The sequence below is a fragment of the Aotus nancymaae genome, unplaced genomic scaffold (assembly GCF_030222135.1).
Source record: "Aotus nancymaae isolate 86718 unplaced genomic scaffold, 86718_ANA_hifiasm-v0.15.2.pri h1tg000049l, whole genome shotgun sequence".
Classification (NCBI taxonomy): domain Eukaryota; kingdom Metazoa; phylum Chordata; class Mammalia; order Primates; family Aotidae; genus Aotus; species Aotus nancymaae.
The window spans coordinates 11,191,427-11,214,687 of NW_026988463.1; the positions used below are offsets into that span (position 1 = coordinate 11,191,427).

General features: G+C 47.2%; 2 protein-coding genes across 15 annotated transcripts in view; one reads left to right on the top strand and one right to left on the bottom strand.

Moving 5' to 3' along the window:
* The window catches only part of NDE1 (nudE neurodevelopment protein 1), a 65,428-nt gene extending 43,473 nt beyond the window's left edge, over positions 1-21,955 (bottom strand). For 6 of the 9 annotated variants that reach the window (XR_010337351.1, XM_064362473.1, XM_064362472.1 and 3 more), the window contains exons 1-3: positions 21,359-21,955; positions 19,636-19,700; positions 1,027-1,152 (exon numbers count right to left, since the gene is read on the bottom strand). Coding sequence is in view for 8 of the 9 variants with exons in the window: in XM_064362473.1 (XP_064218543.1) it covers positions 1,027-1,109 (83 nt within the window). In the remaining variant the exon portion in view is untranslated. Of the gene's footprint in view, positions 1-1,026; positions 1,153-1,297; positions 1,398-2,582; positions 2,598-12,885; positions 12,940-19,635; positions 19,701-21,358 lie in introns of those variants that run through there. The other 3 variants (XM_064362469.1, XM_064362471.1, XM_064362470.1) reach the window with 3 other exon arrangements.
* Positions 21,956-22,100: 145 nt separating this feature from the next.
* MARF1 (meiosis regulator and mRNA stability factor 1) overlaps positions 22,101-23,261 on the top strand; it is a 47,817-nt gene continuing 46,656 nt past the window's right edge. For 4 of the 6 annotated variants that reach the window (XM_021665660.2, XM_012477442.2, XM_012477443.3 and 1 more), the window contains exon 1: positions 22,154-22,236. The gene's annotated coding sequence lies outside the window, so the exon portion shown is untranslated. Of the gene's footprint in view, positions 22,237-23,261 lie in introns of all 6 variants that reach the window. The other 2 variants (XM_012477439.2, XM_012477440.2) reach the window with 1 other exon arrangement.

Below are 23,261 nucleotides of genomic sequence, written 5' to 3' on the forward strand. Positions count from 1 at the left end.
GAGCTCAAGCCATCTGCCTACCCAAAGTGCTGGGATTACAGATGTGAGCCACTGTGCCTGGCCCTCAAATAATTTTTCAATAAATAAAAGAAACTAAGTGGACTGGAATAAGGCCTCTACGTACAGACTGTAAAGACCCATTAGAAATAAAAACAAACAGTGCCAAACCAAACACACACACACATAACTCCCAGATATGAGCACCAACCAAAATACGGGTTTCAAATTTCAAAATCTGCAACAAGATATTTTCGTAGGCATAGGGAAAAGCTCTTTCCCTGCACACAAAGAACTGACCAGATAAGGCATGTAGGAGCTGATAAACCCTTCTAGAAAATAACAGGGAAGACCAGGCATGGTGGCTCATGCCTGTAATCCCAGCATTTTGGGAGGGTGAGGCAGGCAGATCACTTGAGACCAGGAGTTCAAGACCAGCCTGGCCAACATGGCAAAACCGCCTTTACTAAAATCACAAAAAACTGGCCAGACATGGTGGCGTACACCTGTAATCCCCGCTACTCGGGAGGCTGAGGCACGAGAATCACTTAAACCCAGGAAGCAGAGAGTACAGTAAGCCAAGATGGCGCCACTGCACTCCAGCCTGGGCAACAGAGCAAGACTCTGTCTCCAAAAAAAAAACAAAAAAGAAAAGAAAAAGAAAATAATAATGAAAAGTGGCATAGTAGGATAATCAGGACCATAGGTCTGGAGTTCAAATTACAGCTCTACTACTTATAGGCTGTGTGACTGTGGGCAAGTTATCTGCTTTCACTGAGTCTCAGTTTCTTCATCTATAAAATGGGGGTGTTAATAGTTTCTTCACAGGCAGTTTTGAGATAGTATAAGTTAAGCCTTCCACAGCGCACTGTAATCCCAGCTACTTGGGAGGCAGAGGCAGGAGAATCACTTGAACCCAGGAGGCAGAGATTGAGGTAGGTGAGATCGTGCCACTACAGTCCAGCCTGGAAACGAGAGTAAAACTTCATCTCAAAAAAAAAAACGAAAAGCAGGTGAACTCAGACTGACCTCTGTTTGTAGGTCATTGCCAGATCTTTCCAATAGTTAGCTTCTTCTTCCTCAGAGCTGAAAGTCTTTCCAGAGTCCTCCATGGTGAAAACAGTGGAAGAGATTAGCCTTCTTGTGGCATGGTGTCTAGGATAGAAGGTTTGAAAATGATTACTCACATCTGGTTAAGGAGTTGATGTTTAACAGAAAAAAAAATAAACTTCATGCTGCGTTAAATTATTAAATACACCAAAAATCTGAAGTAAACCCAAACAAAAGACAACTCACTCACCTATTACATTCCCTGGGTTATCAAGGCTCATGTACATCCATATACAAATATTTATTGAGCACCTACTATAGGACTGAGGGAGCCATGTTAAATGTCTCCAAGATGCCTGCTTTCCCTAAAGGAGACTCACAGCCTGGTGGAGGAAGAAGGGGAGGAATGTAAACTGCACATAAATAATAATTATTATATAATTAACTATTTGAGACAGAATCTTGCTCTGTCACCCAGGCTAGAGTGCAGTAGCATGATCTTAGCTCATTGCAACCTCTGCCTACTGGGTTCAAATGATTCTTGTGCCTCGGCCTCCAGAAGAGCTGGGATTACAGGCATGCACCACCATGCCTGGCTAAGTTATTTTTGGTAGTGACAGGGTTTCACCATGTTGGCCAGGTTGGTCTCGAACTCCTGACCTCAAGTGAACCAGCCGCTTCAGCCTCCCAAAGTGCTGGGATTACAGGTGTGAACCACTGCACCTAGCCCCATGTAAATTATAAAACTATGTGTCTACTGCAGCCACAGAAATGTGCACACGATTTTGACATGCAATAAATTGCATGTATTTGAGTATACACGTTGGTATGTTTTCACACGTTTGCACCTGAGAAACCATCATCACAATCAAGATAATAAACATTTCTATCAGTGCCCAGGATATTTAAGAAGTTCCAAACTCAACCTGAGTCAAGGAAGACTTCCTGGAAGAGGTGACGCATGAGGAGCATATGAAAGAACTGGAAGGCAGTGGTAAGTGAGTAGGGAAAAAAGAGGACACTACACAGAGGGGAATGAGGAGAAACAGCCAGGCACTTATAGGGGAGGTAGAGGGAGTCTGGTAGGCCTGGGTTGAAGGGTGAGGAGCAGAGGGGAACCTGGACAGACTGAAATAGATGGCTTTTGCCATCTCTGACTTAGTGGCAATGGGAAACCATTGGAGGTTGTTAAGGAAGAGAGTGATGTGATCTGAATGTCATATGATGGGCTCTCCTGCTTAAATAGCTGGTCCTGGTGGCCATGGACAGGCAGAGGAAGGACAAGGCCAAAGATGGAGAGCACTTGCAGCAATGCAAAAAAGAAAGGAGGATGGAGGCCAGGCGTGGTTGTCACACCTGTAATCCCAGCACTTTGGCAGGCCAAGGTGGGCAGACTGCTTGAGCCCAGGAGTTCAACAGCAGCCTAGGCAACATGGTGAAACCCCACCTCTACTAGACATAGAAAAAAATCAGTCAGGTGTAGTGGCACATGCCTGTGTTCTCAGCTACATAGGAGACTGAGGTGGGAGGATCACCTGAGCACAGGAGGCAGAGGTTGCAGTGAGCCAAGATCGTGCCAATATACTCCAGCGTGGGTGATGACGTGAGATCCTGTTTAAAAAGGAAAAAAGAAATGAAGGTGGCCCTCATTAGAAAGTGAGAATAGGCCGGGTATAGTGGCTCACACCTATAATCCCAGCACGTTGGGAGAACAAGGCAAGACAACACTTGGGGCCAGGAGTTCGAGACCAGCTGGGGCAACACAGCAAGACCCTACCTCAACCAAAAAAAACTTTTAAAAATTAGCCTGGTGTGGTGCAACACATCTGTAGTCCTAGCTACTTGGGAGGCTGAGAAAGGAGGATCATGTGAGTACAGGACTTTGAGGCTGTAGTAAGCTATGATCGTGGCACTGCACTCCGGCCTGGGAAACAGAAAGTTTTTTTTTTTTTTTTGACATGGAGTCTAGCTCTGTCACCAGGCTGGAGCACAGTGGTGCGATCTCGGCTCACTGCAAATTCTGCCTCCTGGGTTCAAGTGGTTCTCCTGCCTCAGCCTCCCGAGTAGCTGGGATTACAGGCATGCACCGCCATGCCCAGCTAATTTTTTGTGTTTTTAATAGAGACATGGTTTCGCCATGTTGGCCAGGATGATTTCTATCTCCTAACCTCGTCATCCACCCACCTCAGCCTCCCAAAGTACTGGGAGTAAAGGTGTGAGCCACTGCGCCCAGCCACCAAAAGAGACCTCGTCTTAAAAAAAGAAAGTAGGGGCTGGGCACAGTGGCTCATGCCTGTAATCCCAGCGATTTGGGAGGCGGAGGTGGGCAGATCACCTCAGGTCAGGAGTTCGAGACCAGCCTGACCAACATGGAGAAACCTAGTCTCTACTAAAAATACAAAAAATTGGCCGGGCATGGTGGCACATGCCTGTAATCCCAGCTATTCGGGAGGCTGAGGCAGGAGAATCGCTTGAACCTGGGAGGCGGGAGGTTGCGGTGAGCTGAGGTCTCGCCATTGCACTGCAGCCTGGCGATGGAGCTAGACTCCATCTCATAAACAAACAAAAAAAACAAAGTAGGAATGGCCGGGCATGGTGGTTCACGCCTGTAATCCCAGCACTTTGGGAAGCCGAGGCGGGTGAATCACGAGGTCAAGAGATCAAGACCATCCTGGTCAACATGGTGAAACCCCGTCTCTACTAAAAATACAAAAAATTAGCTGGGCATGGTGGCACGTGCCTGTAATCCCAGCTACTAAGGAGGCTGAGGCAGGAGAATTGCCTGAACCCAGGAGGCGGAGGTTGCTGTGAGCTGAGATAGCGCCATTGCACTCCAGCCTAGGTAACAAGAGCGAAATTCCGTCCCAAAAAAAAAAACAAAAACAAAAAAAAATAAAGTAGGAATGAAGATGGAGGGCACAAAAATTGACTCCAAAATTATCTAGCCAGTAAACTTATCAGAACTTGATGAATTATGACTTTTTGGAGTAGGGGAGAGAGAAAAAGGAGGTGAGGACATCTTCTGCGGCTCTAGTTTAGGCAACTGGGTGCCACCACCATCCGCATCACCAGAGATAAAGAATTCCAGTAAGTGCAGTGCCTCACATCTGTAATCCCAGCACACTGGGAGGCCAAAGCCGGTGGAATGCTTGAGCCCAGGAGTTCCAGACCAGCCTGGGCAACCTGGTGAGACCCTATCTCTACAAAACAATACAAAAACTAGGTGGCCATGGTGGTGTGTCTGTAGTTCCAACTACTCAAGAGGATGAGAGGGGAGGATCGCCTGAGCCCGGGGAGGTCAAGGCTGCAGTGACCCATGACCATGCCACTGTACTCCAGCCTGGGCAACAGAGCAAGATCCCATCTCAAAAAAAAAAAGACTACCAAAAGGAAAACTCTTGGGTAGGTGGGTCGGTTAGGGAGAGAGAACGAACCCAGTCTCAGACATTCACAGCTTGACATGTCCATGACACACTGAGATGCAGCATTGGAGCTGCAACTCACAGTTGAAATCAGGTCAACAATATCCATTTGAGATTCATGCGTCTGTAGCTGGTTTTTCTCTTTCCTTGGGACAATGAGAGATCCTAGGGACTGTGTATGGAACACCAAAGAGTGCCAATATTGGAAAGGCAGGCAGGGAAAGAAATGATAGCTGAAGGAGGCAGAGAAGAAACAGAGTGAGAGAGATGAGGAGTGACAGAGGTGACAATCAGGAAGAGTGTGCTGTCCTGGGAGGGGACAGTTTCAAGGGAAACATTCCAGTGTCACAAGGATGCAACAGAGAAGCAGGGAAGATAAGGGCAATATCCACCGGGCTGTGTGAAAAGTCAGTCACTGGCGGTATGAGCAAGATGAGTTTCTACCCCGTGGAGGAGGAAAGACAAAGAACTGAGTGCAGGAGTAACTGGGAGGGGAAGATGAGGAAGGAGATGGAATTCTGGAGAACTTCCTAAAAGAAGATGAAACAACTTAGCCAACAGCTAGAGGAGGCGAATGGTAAAAGCACTGGCTCTCAGGACTTTGAGCTGTCCACAGCAGAGGTGAGGGAAGCAGATTTTTTTTTTCTTTCCTAAGAGATAGGCTCTCAATCTGTCATCCAGGCTGAAATGCAGCAGCACAATCATGGCTAATTGCAGCCTTGGACTCCTGGGCTGCAGTGATCCTCCTACCTCAGCCTCCTGACTAGCTGGGACTACAGGTGTATGCCACCATGCCCAGCTAATTTTTTTTTTTAAGAGATGGGGTCTCACTATGTTGCCCGGGCTGGTGTCAAATTCCTGGGCTCAAGTGATCCTCCTGCCTTGGCCTCCCAAAGCACTGGGATTATATGTGTGAGCTATCACACCTGACAGGAAAGCAGACTTCTATTAATGGTTGGGCTAATGGTTTGTATAATCCCTGTTGATAGAGCCTGCCTGATGTAATCATCTATTTTCTGAGTTTATCTGAGGCTCTGATCTTGTCAAAAGAGCGTAAGGAATCCAAGTAAGACTGTGTCCAAGGCCGGACACAGTGGCTCACACCTGTAATCCCAGCACTTTGGGAGGCCAAGGTGGATGAATCCCCTGAGCTATCAGTTTGAGACCAGCCTGGCCAACATGGGGAAACATGGCTCACACCTTTAATCCCAGGACTTTGGGGCCAAGGCAAGAGGATCACTTAAGCTCAGGAATTTGAGACCAGCCTGGGCAACAGATGGAGACCCCATCTCTTGAAAACCCCTGTCTCAGTTAGGGGCTGTGGCATGTGCCTGCAGTCCCAACTACTTGGGGGGCTGAGGCAGGAAAATCACTTGAGTCTGGGAGACAGAGGCTGCAGTGAGCCGAGATTGTGTCACTGCACTCCAGCCTGGGCAACAGAATGAGACCCCATCTTAAAAAATAAGAAGGGGGTAGAGTGTTAATAGCAGTCATTAACAAGGTCAGGAACAGGCGTAAACCTAGGCCGAGGACTCCCCACTCAAGGCATAAGCTCTAATGAACCCAGATCTCATCTAATACATAGTTATCAAACCAATTCTATAGCAACAAGAGCCAAGGGCCAAGGCATATATTAGTGAGCATTGTGTGGCCATTAAGACATTGGTGGCTGGGCATGGTGGCTCACTTTGGGAGGCCGAGGCAGGTGGATCACCTGAGGCCAGGAGTTTGAGACCAGCCTGACCAACACGGTGAAACCCCATCTCTACTAAAAATACAAAAATTATCTAGGCATGGCGGCAGGCGCCTATAGTCCCAGCTACTTGGGAGGCTGAGGCAGGAGAATCGCTTGAACCCAGGAGGAGGAGGCTGCAGTGAGCCGAGATCGTGCCACAGCACTCCAGCCTGGTGATAGAGTGAGACTCCATCTCAAAAAAAAAAAAAATTAGCCAAGCATGGTGGCAGGCACCTGTAATCCCAGCTACTCAGGAGGCTGAGAGAGGAGAATCACTTGAACCCGGGAGGCAGAGGTTGCAGAAAGCTGAGATAGCGCCATTGCGCTCCAAACTGTAAAGTGAGGAAGTGAGGAACCAGGAACTACCTAAGCAGACTGACTCTTCCTGTAGTTTGGAAAAAGATGTACAAGATCCAGTGTGATCAGCCCCCTGATTAGTTTTCTACACATTTCCTACCCCACCACCTCTCAATTATGTCCCAGCCACACTGCCTTCTTTCTCTTCCTTGAACACCCAAGCCTGGCAAGGTGCAGTGGTTCACACCTATAATTTTAGTACTTTGGGAGGCCAAGGCAGGCGGATTACTTGAAGCCAGGAGTTCAAGACCAGCCTGACCAACATGGCAAAACCCCATCTCTGCTAAAAATATAAAAATTAGCCGAGCATGGTGGCAGGTGCCTGTAATCCCAGCTACTCAGTAGGCCAAGACAGAGAATCTCTTGAACCCAGGATGTGAAGGTTGCAGTGAGCTGAGATCCCGCCACTGCACTCTAGCATGGGTAACAGAGCGAGACTCCGACTCAAAAAGAGAAAATAGTAATAATAATAAAAGAAAAGAGCTTCTTAAAGCACTGTTATCTTGGCCAGTAAGGCTTAAAACTTAATCCTCAGGAAAGAAATGAATCTGAGATGTTTTAGGAGGTGTGTCCATTGTGGGGCAGGTTCTAATTACAAGCGGGCTGATGGGAGGTATGTGGTTTTGGATTTCAGGGACTGAGGAGAAACTAAGCAGAGAACTGTATTTATGTCACAGCCTGCAAAACTGTTCATTCCAACCAAGGGACAAAAATCACAGGAACAGCATTTCAACCAAAAACCCTTCCATTTTAAAAGCAATCCTCAGGGAAGAGAGACGCTGGAGGCGAAGAACAAGTAACAGCTGATTTCACTTTATCATGAAGCAGCAATCTTAAAAATACAAGATTTTGCCTTTGCCATTTAAAAATGTCAGAGAACGGCCAGGCACGGTGGCTCACGCCTGTAATCTCAGAACTCTGGGAGACGGAGGTGGGCAGACTGCTTGAGCCCAGGAGTTCAAGACCAGCACAAGGTGAAACCCCATCTCTTCCAAAAACACAAAAATCAGCTAGGCATCATGATGCACGTGTGTAGTCTCAGCACTTCGAGAGGCTGAGGCAGGTGGCTCACTTGAGCCCAGGAGCTTGAGACCAGCCTGGGAAACGTGGTGAAACCCTGCCTCTACTAGAAACACAAAAATTAGCCAGGCATGGTGGAGCGTGCCTGTAATCCGAGCTACTTGGGTGCCTGAGGCAGGAGAATTGCTTGAACCTGGAGGTAGAGGTTGCAGTAAGCGAAGATTGCACCACTGCACTCCAGCCTGGGCAACAGAGCGAGACTCTCTCAAAAAGTAAATAAATAAACAACATGAAAACGTCAGACTTACTGCAGTACTCTGCCGCAGAAAGTAGGCAAGATGACTTGGAAGGGTTCCCTTATTCGAGCATTAAGTACTGAATCTGACCTTTTGTTTGCTGTGTGCTGGACATTTCAAAAATCATTTGCAACATTATCCTCCCTAAGCTGTGCAACTGTAAGAGATGGCTAAGCAGGACAACCATTCTGCTTCCTGGAAGCAGAAACATTGTATGCCTTGGCTATCTCTGCATGTGTATGTGAGTGGCAGAGGCAAACTAGACCCAAGTTCAAGGGGTCTTTGCATTCAAGTACAAGACTTCCCAGGGGTTGCAAACTGACTGACTGGGGGTCAGATTCACTTGTTTCATTCGGCCCAAATGATCTCTTTTTTTTTTCTTTTGAGACAGAGTCTCTCTTTGTTGCCCAGGCTGGAGTGCAAAGGCATGATCTCAACTCATTGCAAACTCCACCTCCTGGGTTCAAGCAATTATCTGGCCTCAGCCTCGCTAGCAGCTGGGATTACAGGCACACACCACCACACCTAGCTAATTTTTTGTATTTTTAGGAGAGACAGGGTTTCGCCATGTTGGCCAGGCTGGTCTCGAACTCCTGACCTCAGGTGATCTGCCTGCCTTGGCCTCCCAAAGTGTTGGGATTACAGGCATGAGCAACTGCGCCCAGCCCTCACAGTAAGGCACGGTAGGCCAGGTGCAGTGGCTCACAACTGTAATCCCAGCACTTTGGGAGGCTAAGGCGGGCGGATCACAAGGTCAGGAGATCGAGACCACCGTGGCCAACATGGTGAAACCCTGTCTCTACTAAAAATACAAAAATTAGCTGGGTGTGGTGGTGCGTGCCTGTAGTTCCAGCTACTCAGGAGGCTGAGGCAGAAGACTCACTTGAACCAGGGAGGCAGAGGTTGCAGTGAGCTAAGATCACACCACTGCATTCCAGCCTGGTGACAGAGCAAGACTCTGTCTCCAAAAAAATAAAATAAAAAATAAAAGGCACTATAATAGGCAAGTGTGAAGGCCTGGTCTCAGTATACACAACTTTGTACCTGCTATCTTAAAAGTGGATCCCACATGCATTTATGTCATCTGTGACCACTAACCTGCATTCTCAATACACCATCACACCATCATGCCCCAGCAGCTCTGTGGACAAATCTGACGGGAGCATGTAAGGAACAATGACAGACTAGGACCCAGTGGTACAAAAAGTATCTATTTTGCACAACTGAAATCTATGCCTCCTTCAAAAACTTGTTTCTGGCCAGGTGTGGTGGCTCACGCCTATAATCCCGGCACTTTAGGAGGGTGAGGCAGGCAGATTGCTTGAGCTCAGGAGTTAGAGATCAGCCTGGGCAACATGGTGAAACCCCATCTCTACTAAAAATGCAAAAAATTAGCCAGGTGTGGTGATGCACGCCTGTGGTTCCAGCTACTCAGGAGACTGAGGTGGGAGAATCACTTGAGCGTGGGAGGTGGAGGTTGCAGTGAGCAGAGATCACCCCACGGGAACTCCAGCCTGGAGACAGAGCAAGACCCCATCTCAAAAAAAAAAAAATCGCTTCCACATGCTTTTTTTTTTGTCACGTTTTTACATGGTTAAAGTTAACAAAAAAGTCTGAAAATATACTTGAGACTCACGCCTCCGATTTTAAAACTCTGGAAAAAAAAGCAAAGCAATCTCTTTCAGCTTTGCTCCAAGAGAAGAAAGCCAGCACAGCCAGTCAGGAGCAATAAACATAGAGAAACCATCAGTAATTAACTCAACACCCTTCTCCAACCCCACTCCATACGCTTCCCAATCAAAACAAACAGAAGAGCAGGAGGGAAGAGAAAGAGGTTGCCAAATGTCAGCACACGCTCCGACAGCCAGGACACAGGCTTTACATTTTGCAGAAGTGACATCACTGGGGCAACAACACTCAAGAGTCAGCAAGCCTGGCTTCTGTCTTTGTGCTTTCCAAGTTTATAATGATCAACCTACAAAAATACTTAAGCAGGCAAGGACCCAAGTTCAAAGATGCACATCACCATTCACAAATGTGGAAAACTGGAAACCTCAATGTCAACCGAGTACTGAATGGAAAACAACGTAGTTGTTAAGAACCGTACGTACTAATACGGAAGAAAGCTCATGATAGGTTAAAAATGGGTGCCCATTGTTGTTTATTTCCCTCTTTCTGCACACAGAATAGAAAAGGGCCTGGAGGATGCATCAGAATGGGGGTGAAACAGGCCATGCGGATTTGTATTTGACACACTGCTTTAAGGTAAACTACATACACATATATACAGTAAGCATAGACTGCTTTTGAGATTTTAAAAAGCTTGGGCTGGGCGCGGTGGCTCACGCCTGTAATCTCAGCACTTTGAGAGGCTGAGGCAGGCGGATCACTTGAGGTCAGGAGTTGAAGACCAGCCTGGCCAACATGGTGAAACCCCGTCTTTAAAAAAAAATTTTTTTAAATAAAGTAAAAAAAAGCTTAGGCCAGGTGCTGTGGCTCTCTCCCACACCTGCACTTTGGGAGGCTGAGGCAGGAGGATCTCTTGTGCCCAGGAGTACGAGACCAGCCCGGGCAACATAGTGAAACCCCCAACTCTACAAAAAATTTGAAAAATTAGCCAGGCATGGTGGAATGTGCCTCTAGTCTCAGCTACTTGGGAGGCTGAGGCGAGAGGATTGCTTGAGTCTGAGAGGTTGAGACTGTAGTGAGCTGTGACTGCACCACTGCACTCCAGCTTGGGCGACAGAGCAAAACCCTGTCTCAAAAAACAAACCAAGAAAAACTTGGACAGAAAATAAAATAGCTATTATTCCAGGATAATTTTATTCTACTGAACCAAGGCCTGGGGAAAGAATTTGTCCTACTGTGGTTTTGCCTCCTCCATCCCTTTTCAAACATTTCTTGAACACCTACTAAGTGCTGGGCACTGCTGAGGGAGACACACAAAAAGCACCTATATTTATCGCATGAGGTGCACCCATAGTACTAGCCGCAGGCACAAACTTTCTGTACATAGGCATGCTCATGTTAGGAAATGACCTTGTGAAGAAAAGGAGTGTCATTTCTCAGCCCACATTCTAAGGAGAAAGAATACACTTTCCACTGGGTGCAGTGGCTCATGCCCATAAATAATCTCAGCACTGTGGGAGGCCAAAGCAGGAGGACTGCTTGAGTCCAGGAGTTTGAGACCAGCCTGGGCAACAAAGCAAAACTCTGCCTCTACATAAATAATAATAATAATAACAATAATAATAGGGCCGTGGTGGTGTGCACCTGTAGTCCCAGCTACTCGGGAAGCTGAGGCAGAAGAATCGCTTGAACCTAGGGAGGTGGAGGTTGTAGTGAGCCGAGATCACACCGTTGCACTCTAGCCTGGGTGAGAGACCGAAACTCCATCTCAAAAAAATAAAAAATACTAATAATTAACACACTTTGAAAACAGAAATAACATCCTAACAGAATAAGCCAAGTTAATAAACTGTTATCCAACATGGGATAAAATACATGAATCAAAGGCCCCTGACACTTCAGGGGCACAGATCATCTGCATTCAATCCTACACAAAAGACACACTAAGAGGAAAGGCTCAAAACAGGTTGCAGGCCGGAGGGCGGGGGGGCTCACGCTTGTAATCCCAGCACTGGGAGGCAGAGGTAGGTGGATCATGAGGTCAGGAAATCGAGACCATCCTGCCTAACACGGTGAAACCACGTCTCTACTAAAACTACAAAAAATTAGCTGGGCGTGGTGGTGCACGCTTGTAGTCCCAGCTACTGGGGAGGCTGAAGCAAGAGAATCGCTTGAACCTGGGAGGCGGAGGTTGCAGTGAGCCGAGTTTGCGCCATTGCACTCCAGTCTTGGCAACAGAACCAGACTGTCTCAAAAATAAAAAAAGAAAAATGGGTTGTATACCAATGAGGTGATGGAGGGGTGGGCAGGTAGCAAGAGGCTGCGTGAGTAGCTGGGATCCAATACATCTTCAAAGCACCCTACCCAAGTCCTAAAACGCCAAATTACCCTAGAAATGATGAGCCTGCCCAGCTCATGCTGCAAAGGCATTTTCTTTCGAAAGTTAAAAAGGGCCTCCGGCTCAAAGTAGAAATTAAGAGGCACAACCTGGTACTAACCCCAAACAAAGCAATCAGGGAAGCTCAAAGCCCTTCGGAGACAGAGAGCCTGAAATGGCTCCGAGAAAAAAAAAAAGTCGCTTCCCCCAAATCGATGTCAAGGTGACAGCGGGGTTTCCCAGGACCTCAGAGAGGCAGGTGGGCCCAGACATCACTCAAGCTGTGGAATAAGCGTTTCGTCCTTTACCCAATCCCTCCCCAAAGTGCTGTCAGGAGAAACCTGAACCGTCCTGGGGCAGAGACGGGAGCAAAGCGGAGAGGAGGAGACTGCTCCAAACATGTTCCCAGAGGGAGGGAGGGAGGGGGGTAGGTTTTTGGAAAGAAGCCAGCAAGGGCGGGATAGTGGGTGTGAGGGCGGGGGCAGCGCTGCAATGGGAAGGCCTGGGGGCTCAGAGAAGTAGATGGCAGGATCAGAGGGTAGGAGAAAGAGAGAAAATAAACGAGGGGCATCTAGGTGAGGAGTACGGGGAGGGAGGAAGAGGAGAAAGAGGATGGAGCCTGGGAGCGGGGTTTGGGGATGGGCAAGGCAGAACCACCCAAGGAAGTCCTGGAAGGAGAAGAAGGCAACGGGGTGGGAGAGAGACCAGCGCAGAAAGAGAAACAAAGTTGGCAAGGGCGAGGGGCAGGCACAAGGGACGCCCGGGTGGCAACGCACTCTGTGCCTAACTTCTTAGGACCGGAGGCTCCAGGGAAGCGGAATTTTGGAGCCCTGGGACCAGGGGAGTCCACGCGGCCGGGAAGCGACGCGCAGGCGAGGAGCGTGGGGGTCCCTGCTAGGCGGTGGCCCGGGGTCCCGTGGTGAAGCAGAGGGGCTTTTTCAGCCGTGGTGAAGGTACCCCGGCAGCCACCCCGACCCGAGCCCCGAGCAGTCCCGCACTTACCCGGTCAGGGGCGGCGAGGACAAGGCGGCGGCGTCTGCGAGGGGTGGTGCTGCCCCGGCCCGCTGGACCCCGCCCCGGAGCCCGCGGCCGGCGCCACCCATTGGCTACCGCGCCACGGGACCGCGTCCGCCTCGACCAATCAGTGCCGAGCAGCGTCGTTTGGAAACTTTTCTCCCAGACTGGGCGCGGTGCGGCCACGCGGCGGAGGCTGCCGGACGGTGGGGGCTTGGGAGGTGCCAGCTGCTGTGCCAGGGCTGGCGGGTCTTGGAGATGTTGCAGACTGCTGCCTGGACACCCGGGAAACGGGTTTGGGTTTGCCTGCCGCGCATTTCAGGAAAATATGCCGTCCTCTCCTTCACTCCGATTGCATTTTCCCATTCTTGCACTTTCTCCAAATCAGAAGGAAAGACAAAGATTCAGGCCCACTGAGGCTAGCAGTGCCTCGTGCCTTCCTACTCCTTACCACCCAAAGTAGAATCTTCACCATCATTATCTTCTTCTTCAGAGGCAGAAAAACTCAGTGCACAAGAGTCGGGTCATAAGCTTGGCTTTGAGTCCTAGTTCTGCCCCTTACTAACTGTGATCTTGGGAAAGTTGTGTAACCTCTGTGACTCCGTTCCCTCATCTATAAAACGGCATTTCAGGCTGGGTGCAGTGGCTCACGCCTGAAATCCCAGCACTCCGGGAGGCCGAGGAGGGTGGATCAGTAGGTCAGAAGGTCGAGACCAGCCTGGCTAACATGGTGAAACCCCCCTCTCCACTAAAGAAACAAAAAATTAGCTGGTCGTGGGGGCGCGCCTGTAATCCCAGCTACTTGGGCTGCCGAGGCAGGAGAATCGCTTGAACCGAGATCATGCCACTGCACTCTAGCCTGAGTGACAGGGTGAGACTCTGTCTCAAAAAAAAAAAAAAAGCATTATGCAGAGGACTAAATGAGTTAAAAGCATTTGTAAAAACGTTTCCAACAGAGCTTTGAACATAGTAAATACAATATATGTATCTGTTAAATGATCTTAATTTTATTTATTTTGAGATGGAGTCTCCCTCTATTGTCCAGATTAGAATGCAGTGGCATGATCTCTGCTCACTGCAACCTCCGCCATCTGAGTTCAATTCTATGCTTCAGCCTCCCCAGCAGCTGGGATTACAGATGCACATCCCCACATCCACCTAATTTTTCTATTTTTAGTAGAGATGGGGGTTTCACGATGTTGGCCAGGCCAGTCTCAAACACCTGACTTCAGATAATCTGCCCATGTTGACCTCCCAGGCGTAGGCCACGACAACCCACCGATGATCAAGTTTTTTTTTTTTTTGAGACACAGCCTTGCTCTGGTGCCCAGGCTGCAGTCCAATGATGCAATCCCAGCTCACTGCAACCTCCACCTCCTGGGTTCAAGTAATTCTCCTGCCTCAGCCTCCCAAGTAGCTGGGATTACACGCACATGCCACCACACTGGGCTGATTTTTATATTTTTTGTAGAGATGGGTTTTCCCCATGTTGGCCAGGCTGGTCTCCAACCTTTGACTTCAGGTGACCCACCCACCTCGGCCTCCCAAAGTGCTGGTGTTACAGGCGTGAGCCACCGGACCCGGCCTGATGATCATGATTTTTAAATGGCTGTGTGTCCCAGGCACAAGTCTCAAAACAACACTAATTGTTCACTAACACATTTTAAAATAATGTGGGGTTTTTTTTGTTTTTTCTTTTTTTTTTTTCTGAGACAGATTTTGCTTTTGTTGCCCAGGGTAGAATGCAATGGCACAATCTTGGCTCACTCCAATCTCCGCTCCAGGGTTCAAGAGATTCTCCTGCCTCAGCCTCCTGAGTAGCTGGGACTACAGGCACCTGCCACCACGCCCAGCTAATTTTTTGTATTTTCAGTAGAGATGGGATTTCACTGTGTTGGCCAGGCTGGTATTAAACTCCTGAACTCAGGCGATCCACCCACCTCAGCCTCCCAAAGAGCTGGGATTACAGGCGTGAGCCACCACACCTGGCTGGAATTTGTTTTTTTTTTCTTTATTTTCTTCTAAAACATCCTGTCATAGCATATTCACTGCAAAAATACAGTAGAGAGAATGAGTAAGACCTAGTATTTGGGAGCACAACAAGGTGACTACAGTCAACAACAATGTATTGTACATTTTAAAATAACTAAAAGAATATAAATGTAGTGTTTGTAACACAAAGAAAGGATAAATGCTTAAGATGATAGACACTCCATTTACCGTGATGTGATTATGATGCATTGTATGCCTGTATCAAAATATCTCATGTACACCATAAACACCTACTGTGTACCCATAAAAACTAAAAAATATATATATTATTATCCAGCTTTTTTTTTCTTTTGAGTTTCACCCTGTGGCACTGGCTGAAGTGAAGTGGCATAATCACTGCTCACTGCATCCTGTACCTCCCAGGCTCAAACAATCCTCCCACCTCAATCTCCAGAGTAGCTGGGACCACAGGTGCGCACCACCACACCCAGCTAATTTTTGCATTTTTTTGAAGAGACATGGATCTCACTATGTTGCCCAGGTTGGCCTCAAACTCCTGATCTCAAGTGATCCTCCCACCTCAGCCTCCCAAAGTGCTGGGATTATAGGTGTGAACCACAGCACCCAGCATTATGAGCATTGTTCTGTACACTTTTACAGCACAGTGAATACGTCAGACAGGTATCTGTCCTCAAAGGGCTTATATTGTTAAGAGAGAAACACATTAAACCTACAAGCAGAAATTGTAATATCATTTCAGATATTGATAAGTGCTATGGCTAAGCCAAGCTCATCTGATACAAAGAGCTGAGAGGGGTCACTTCAGATACTATGGTCAGGGAAGGTCACTGCAGGGAGGAGAATATGGAGTTGAACCACAGATGATAACCCAGGAAAGCATTTTATTGTATCCATTTTAAATATGAGAAAACAGTGGCTCATGCCTGTAATCCCAGCACTTTCGGAGGCCGAAGCAAGCCAGTGGATCACAAGGTCAGGATCATCCTGGTCAACAAGGTGAAACCCCATCTCTACTAAAAATGCAAAAAAATTAGCTGGCCGTGGTGGTTCAAGCCTGTAGTCCCAGCTACTCTGGAGGCTGAGGCAGGAGAATTGCTTGAACCCAGGAGGTGGAGACTGCAGTGAATCGAGATTGCCCCACCGCACTACAGCCTGGGCAACAGTGCAACACTCTGATTCAAAAAAAAAAAAAAATGAGAATCAAGATGCAGGAAGTTAATTGAGTTGCCTGCGGTCTTACAACTAGTAATTAACAAATCAGGCTTCAAAGCTGGCTCTGACTCCTAAACCCGCCTTCCTCAGCACTATGTAGAGGCAAACAGATTTTAGCTATTCCAGTGTCTCCCACCCCACTCCTGCCTCCCAGCTATGCTTAGAATAGCCTTTCTCAAATTCTACGTTGGACTCCTTGCTATTTCCTAAAAACTACTCAGAGGCACAAAGGGGAACCTCACCACCTATCAACAAGTTTAAGGAAAGTACCAAATGTCTTTCAGGAAACTTCCCAAACATTAATGAATCATTTGCATCCTGCTTCACGGTTTACTAGTTCTGATGCCTTCCCCCTTGGAATTTTATTTTATTTTATTGAGACAGAGTCTCACTCTGTTGCTCAGGCTGGAGTGCAGTTCTCAGCTCACTACAACTTCCACCTCCCAGGTTCAAGCGATTCTCCTGCCTCAGCTTCCCAAGTGGTTGGGATTACAGGCGCCTGCCACCAGGCCAGCTAATTTTTTTATTTTTAGTCGAGACGCGTTTTCACCATGTTGGCCAGGCTGGTCTCAAACTCCTGACCTCAAGTGATCCACCTGCCTTAGCCTTCCACAGTGCTGGGATTACAAGTGTGAGCCACCGCACCAGGCCTCAACTTTGGAATTTTATTAATTTAATTAGTTATTTATTTATTGAGATTGAGTCTCACTCTTTCGCCCAGGCTAGAATGCAGTGGCGAAATCTCAGCTCACTGAAACCTCTGCCTCCCGGGTTTAAGCAATTCTGCCCCAGCCTCCCGAGCAGCTGGGATTATCCCCCTCAGATTTTTGTTGTTGTTGTTACTGAAGTCTTGCTCTGTCATCCAGGCTGGAGTGCAGTGGCGCAATCTTGGCTCACTGCAACCTCTTCCTCCAGGGTTCAAGTGATTCTCCTGCTTCAGCTTCCTGAGTAGCTGGGATTACAGGTGTGCACCACCACGCCTGGCTAATTTCGTATTTTTAGTAGAGACAGGTTTTCACCATGTTGGCCAGGCTGAACTTCTGACCTCAGGTGATCCACCCACCTCTGCCTCCCAAAGTGCTGGGATTACAGTCATGAACCACTACGCCTGGCCCCCCTCAGAATTTTATTTGACCCTCACCACTCTGTAAGGTTTCTGGACAGGAACTAATCTCAGTTTACAGAGAAACTGAAGCATAAACTGATGAGGTACTGGTGTTGCCTAAATAGCTGTGATCAAGGCATTTAAACTAGTTGGTTCTCAATTTCCCAAATTTTCCATTAAAAAAAGGGAGAGGGCATTGAAATGATAATCATTAAAGTCTTATCTGGGAACAAACTTTAGGGAGATGGGTTTGTCATTGGGTAAAACCTCAAAAATGAAAGGAAAATTTTGGTGTACTTTAAAACGTTTTTCTTGCCCTTTTTAAATTCAATTTGTTTTCCTTGTAGTTTTGGGATATAGCTGAGCAGAGTAACTCCATTTAACTTCCTTAGGTCCTTCCATGATCATTTATTAATTCAAACCACTAAACCTAACACTAGCAGAAGAAAAGTTTCAGAGAAATTTCCTTTTTTTTTTTTTGAGACGGAGTTTCGCTCTTGTTGCCCAGTCTGGAGTGCAATGGTGTGATCTCAGCTCACCGAAACCTCCGCCTACCTGGTTCAAGCAATTCTCCTGCCTCAGCCTCCTGTGTAGCTGGGATTACAGACATGTGCAAACCACATCTGGCTAATTTTTTTTTCTTTTTTTTTTTGAGACAGAGTCTTCCTCTGTCACGCAGGCTAAAGTGCAGTAGCACAATCTCGGCTCACTGCAACCTCCGTCTCCCCAGTTCAAGCAGTTCTCCTGCCTCAACTTCCCAAGTAGCTAGGGATACAGGCGCCTGCCACCACGCCCAGATTTTTGTATTTTTAGTAGAGACAGGGTTTCACCATATTGGCCAGGCTGGTCGCGAACGCCTAACCTTGTGATCCACCTGCCTCGGCCTCCCAAAGTGCTGAGATTACAGGCATCAGCCACCCACGCCAGGACAAGGAGAAACTTCTTTAATAACAGCTTTGTTAGTTGAGCTGAATTGAATGTAAAGTAGCTACTTAAATAGCACACAAAAAAATCATTCTGGTTTCAATAAATGTGAAGATTATAATTTGGACAAGGAAAAAAGCAAAAGTTACTTGTACTCTCTCAAGTATTCCCAGCAAAGAAATAGGAATACAACAGAGGATACATACTTAAAACATAGCTCCTTAAGAGAACATTTATGGGAGGCCAGGCGCAGTGGCTCACGCCTATAATCACAGCACTTTGGGAGGCTGACCATCCTGGTCAACACGGTGAAACCCCGTCTCTATTAAAAATACAAAAATTAGCTGGGCATGGTGGCGCACACCTGTAGTCCCAGCTACTCGGGAGGCAGCAGGAGAATTGCTTGAACCCAGGAGGTGGAGGTTGCAGTGAGCCGAGTTCGAGCCATTGCACTCCAGCCTGGGTGACAAGAGCAAAACTCTGTCTCAAAAAAAAAAAAGAGAACGTTTATGTATTTTGATTCATAATTGTCTCCTTCTAAGGATTGATATACTTTACTTAGGCTAGTAGTCTTTAGAAAGCAGCAATATAGGCTGGGCGTGGTGGCTCACACCTGTAATCCAAGCACTTTGGAGGCCAAGGCCGGCGGATCACCTGAGGTCGGGAGTTCAAGACCAGCCTGACCAACATAGTAAAACCCCGTCTTAAAAAAAAAAAAGCAGCAATATAATTACATTTATTTTAAAAGTACTTGTAATTCAGACTTTTACTAGCTTTCCACTTAATATGACTATTTTGTTTTAAAAAGTTTTGTTTTTTTTGATTGCAGAAATTTATTAAAATTCAAGACATTGTTTAATCTTCTTGTGCCATGAGACTCCAACAGACTATATACAAAGTTCACTGGGAGGCTGAGGATTACTAAAGCCCAGGAATTTCAGGCTGTAGTGAGTGTCAAAGGGCCACCGCACTCCAGCCAGGGTAAGGGAAGACCCTTTCAAGAGGTAAACTGCATGCTTTCTTGCTTGCTTGCTGTGTTCATTAAAAACTGTAGTTTTTAGGATAAAAGGTCTGCCTGCATTTCATCAAGCATGAATTCTGAGTCCTTTGCTTCTTTAAAACTTGCTCCAGGCCGGGCACAGTGGCTCACGTCTGTAATCCCAGCACTTTGGGAGGCCAAGGTGGGTGAATCACAAGGTCAGGAGTTCGAGACCAGCCTGACCAACATAGTGAAACCCTGTCTCTACTAAAAATACAAAAATTAGCCAGGCGCGGTGGCACGTGCCCGTAATCCCAGCTACTCAGGAAGCTGAGGCAGGAAAATCACTTGAACCTTGGAGGTAGAGGTTGCAGTGAACCAAGATTGTGCCACTGCACTCCAGCCTGGGCAACAGAGCAACAGACTCCATCTGAAAAAACAAAACCAAAACAAACAAACAAAAAAAACTTGCTCCCCACAGTGTAGTCAAGCCAATTCTCCATACCTTTAAAAGGTCTCCAAACATCTGCACCCAAGCCAGCCATCCAGGGATAAAAACGTTACCAGTAGCTGGAATACAAATGAGGACTTCCATTAAAATGCTAAACATCATTAAAACTCTTTTCAAAGTTATCTGTCACAGGGTTAAAAATTTGCTTTAATGGAGACAAGTGTCTCGCCAGGTTGCTCAGGCTGGTTCTAAACACCTAGCCTCAAGGGATCCTCCTGTCTCAGCCTCCTAAAGTGCTGGGATTACAGGCATGAGTCGCCATGCCCTACCCATTTTTTATCACTACATTTACCTGTTATGACTAATTACAGCTCTGAACTTGAAAGAATGCCAAGCTAAGTCAAGCAAAATGTGTCTGCTTGGTAAAAAGGAATCTAAAATAAAAATACGCATATAAAGAAAACGTGCTGAGGTTCAGTGGCTCAGCCTTGTAATCCTAAAGAGGCCGAGGCAGTAGGATCATGTGAATCTAGGAGTTCGAGACCAGCCTGGCCTGTTTAACATGGCACAATTCTGTCTCTACTAAAAATACAAAAATTAGCTGGGCATGGTGGTAAGCACCTGTAATCCTAGCTACTCAGGAGGCTGGGGCAGGAGAATCGCTTGAATCTGGGAGGTGGAGGCTGCAGTGAGCCAAGATCCCCCCACTGCACTCCAGCCTGGGTGACAGAGCAAGACTTTGTCTCAAAAAAAAAAAAAGAAAGAAAGAAAAATAAAATGTGTCACTTTTTTTATGTTTTCTGGCTAAAAACTTTTTTAAAAAAGCAATTAGAAACTCATAATTACCTTGTTTCTTTTTAAGATTTTTAGTTAATATGGTTTGTATTCAGACATACTAAAATGAAATAAAATGGGGGAAAAAAACAACTCTGAAGAGTATTATATTTGTTTGCTACTTTGAAAAAACTTCAAAATGCTAGAAGAGGGGTTTTTATCTATTCTAATCTCCACTTGGAAAATACTGCCTATACACAGACACAATGAAGATATTTTCCTTTCTTTTTTAAATAGGGACAGGGTTTCACTGTTTCCCAGTCTGGTCTCAAATTTGTAGGCTCAAGAAATCCTCCGTAGCCTCCCAAATTGTTGGGATTACAGGCAAGCGTGAGCCACTGCGCCCAGCTCACAGTGAAGATTTAATCAGCAGTAATAAACACCTATGTAGAAAGAGGATGTGTGCTTGTCATCTGCCTTCTGGAAAATTAAATACAGGCACAAAGGATTCTTCTGCTACATGTCTGATCTTGCCCTCCACAATACCCGTCTACAAGGATGTTTATAGGGAAATGTTAATCCTCACCTAATGGAGATTGCCTATTGAAATCACCTCAAAGTGAGGATTTTTTTCAGGAAAATATTCTGGTTTGGCAATTTTGACTTATTCATTGTTTTGCAGTCAACTTGTTATTGGACAAACTTTAAAAATAAACTTTGAAGGTAGCATTCAGATAGCACATCCTAAATTGTGTCTAGATTTAATTTACACAATATGCACTGTTTCTCTCCTAATTTGCAACAGAAAATAGTCAGCAGCTGGTAGTTTCAGAAATCACCCTTTTGCCGAGTCTTAAAATTTTTTTATTCCAGGGAAACGTGAAGATTGTGGGGCGCTATTTAAAAAAAAAGCAAACCACAGGGCCTATCTGGCCACCTAAAACACAGTGTTTTGGTTTCACAAAGCCCTGGAAACTAACCGTCTCCTTTTTGCTTGCCCTACCTGTCATGAAACGTTGTATCATTTGTAGCAAGTTCTGGAGCAGGGCATTTAAAAATAACGTTTTCTTGCTCAAGTTCCCCAAAATCTCTTGATTCTTAGCGGCAATGTCCAGTTGAGTCTTTGCACACTTTGTTTTTGCCGGCTGGGTCACAACTTTGCGAGAACCCCAGGGGACCTCGCAGGAAGCTCGGTTGGTAGTTATTTTTTCTCCACTTGCCACTAGGTTGCACTAGATTTAGGATGCTGGGGAATATGCGCCATTTAATTTTTTAAAATAAAGTAGGACCATCACGTGACGAGACCTGAGAGGGGGGAAAAAAAAGCCCAAGCGATCGGGTTTTTCATTAAAACCCCGTTCAAATCGCCTTTCCTTCAACGCCTGAAACAGCTGAATTCTAGTAAATCCTGGTTGGCAGGTTTTTTCCTCAGGTCCACGTCACGAGCTCCCTCATTCTCCGCTTCAAGGTTCCTTTCGACTCCACAACGTGAAGCCAGGGGGAAGGCCTCCTTAAACTGGGGGTTTTCGCCAAAAAAGCCAGGGTCACCCCCCGGGAAGGTCCCTATTTAGAGGTTTATCGGGAGGGGACTGAGCCTGACGAGGCTGCAGGGCCGCGAGGCCCCGCCCCCCCCGGGGTTCCCAGCATGCCCCGCGCGGAGAGGACGCGGCAATGGAGGCGGAGCGAGGAAGGGGCGGGGCGAAAGGAAGAGAAGGGCGTCGGTTTTGCGACAGGGGCGGTGGGTTGCGGAAGCGGAAGTGGAGGGTGCGCTTGGCGGCGGCGGCGGGAGCTGCGGAGTCGGGAATCAAAACAAAGGGCTTGGGGGGGCGGGGGGAAGGTGGCGGGGCCGGAATGTGAGCGGAGGTGGAGCCGGCGGCAGAGGTGAGTTTGTAGACAGCGCTGCGGCCAGACTGTGGCTGGCCCTGCTGTGGGGCCAGCGGGGCGGGACGGAGGACAGTGCCCCCCCTTCCCCTTCCTATTGCTGGTGGGATGGTGGTGGAGTGGATAGGTTGGCTAACTGGGACGCGCCAGTCGGGCCCCCCACTAAAGAGTTGGCTTGTCTCCCTTTCGTGTCCGTTTAGTACTGTCAACTGTTTGCGCCCCTGTTACCCTTCGAGGGTATTTGGCTCCCCGCCCGCCCCTGTCTGCCCCCTGTGGGGCCCTCCAGGAGTGAAGTGCACAGTTGGAAGGTTAAGAGAGAAGGAAAGGGGTGAGTGTTTTTGCAACACCCTCCCGCATGCCCGGGAGTTTTACATTCTCCTCGGCTTTTTAGCAATCCCTAGGGTGTAGTCTTAGGGTTGACAGTGTTGAGCTGCCCTAGGGCTTCAGCCACTCTCACTAGTAGTTGTGACGCGACCTCGTGATACACCTTTTAGAGTTTCTCGAGCACCTTTCCGATATTACCAAGAGCCGTCCAATTGCATTTGTATCTTTTGGACTTCCCTGCGTCTCTGAATGGTATTCTTATGTTTTGCATATCGGTGGATTGAAACCTTGTCTTCCTAGATACTTATTAAGCTTTATTCGTTCAACAGTTTTTTATTAAAATATGCCAGGCATTGTACTTAGGGTAGGAGATAGAAGAGTGAATAAGAAAACGTAGTCCCGGTTGTCATGGAGTTTATATTCTAAATGGGGGGAAAAGATAAAATAACAAGCTAAAAAGGGCATTTTAGCCTGAAGAGCTATGGGGGAGAAAACGGTAATGGGATGGGGTGATGTGGGGTCGAGGGCTAGATTGGATGCTACAGAAACACTATTTGCTAAATGTTCCCCATGGATTATCTCATGTAATCCAAACAACGGCCTGGTGAGGTGGTTTCTATTATTATCACACCTATATTGGAGATGGGATATGAGGTTCAGAGAGGTTGTGAGTTGTGCAAAGCTGCACCGCGGTAGAACTG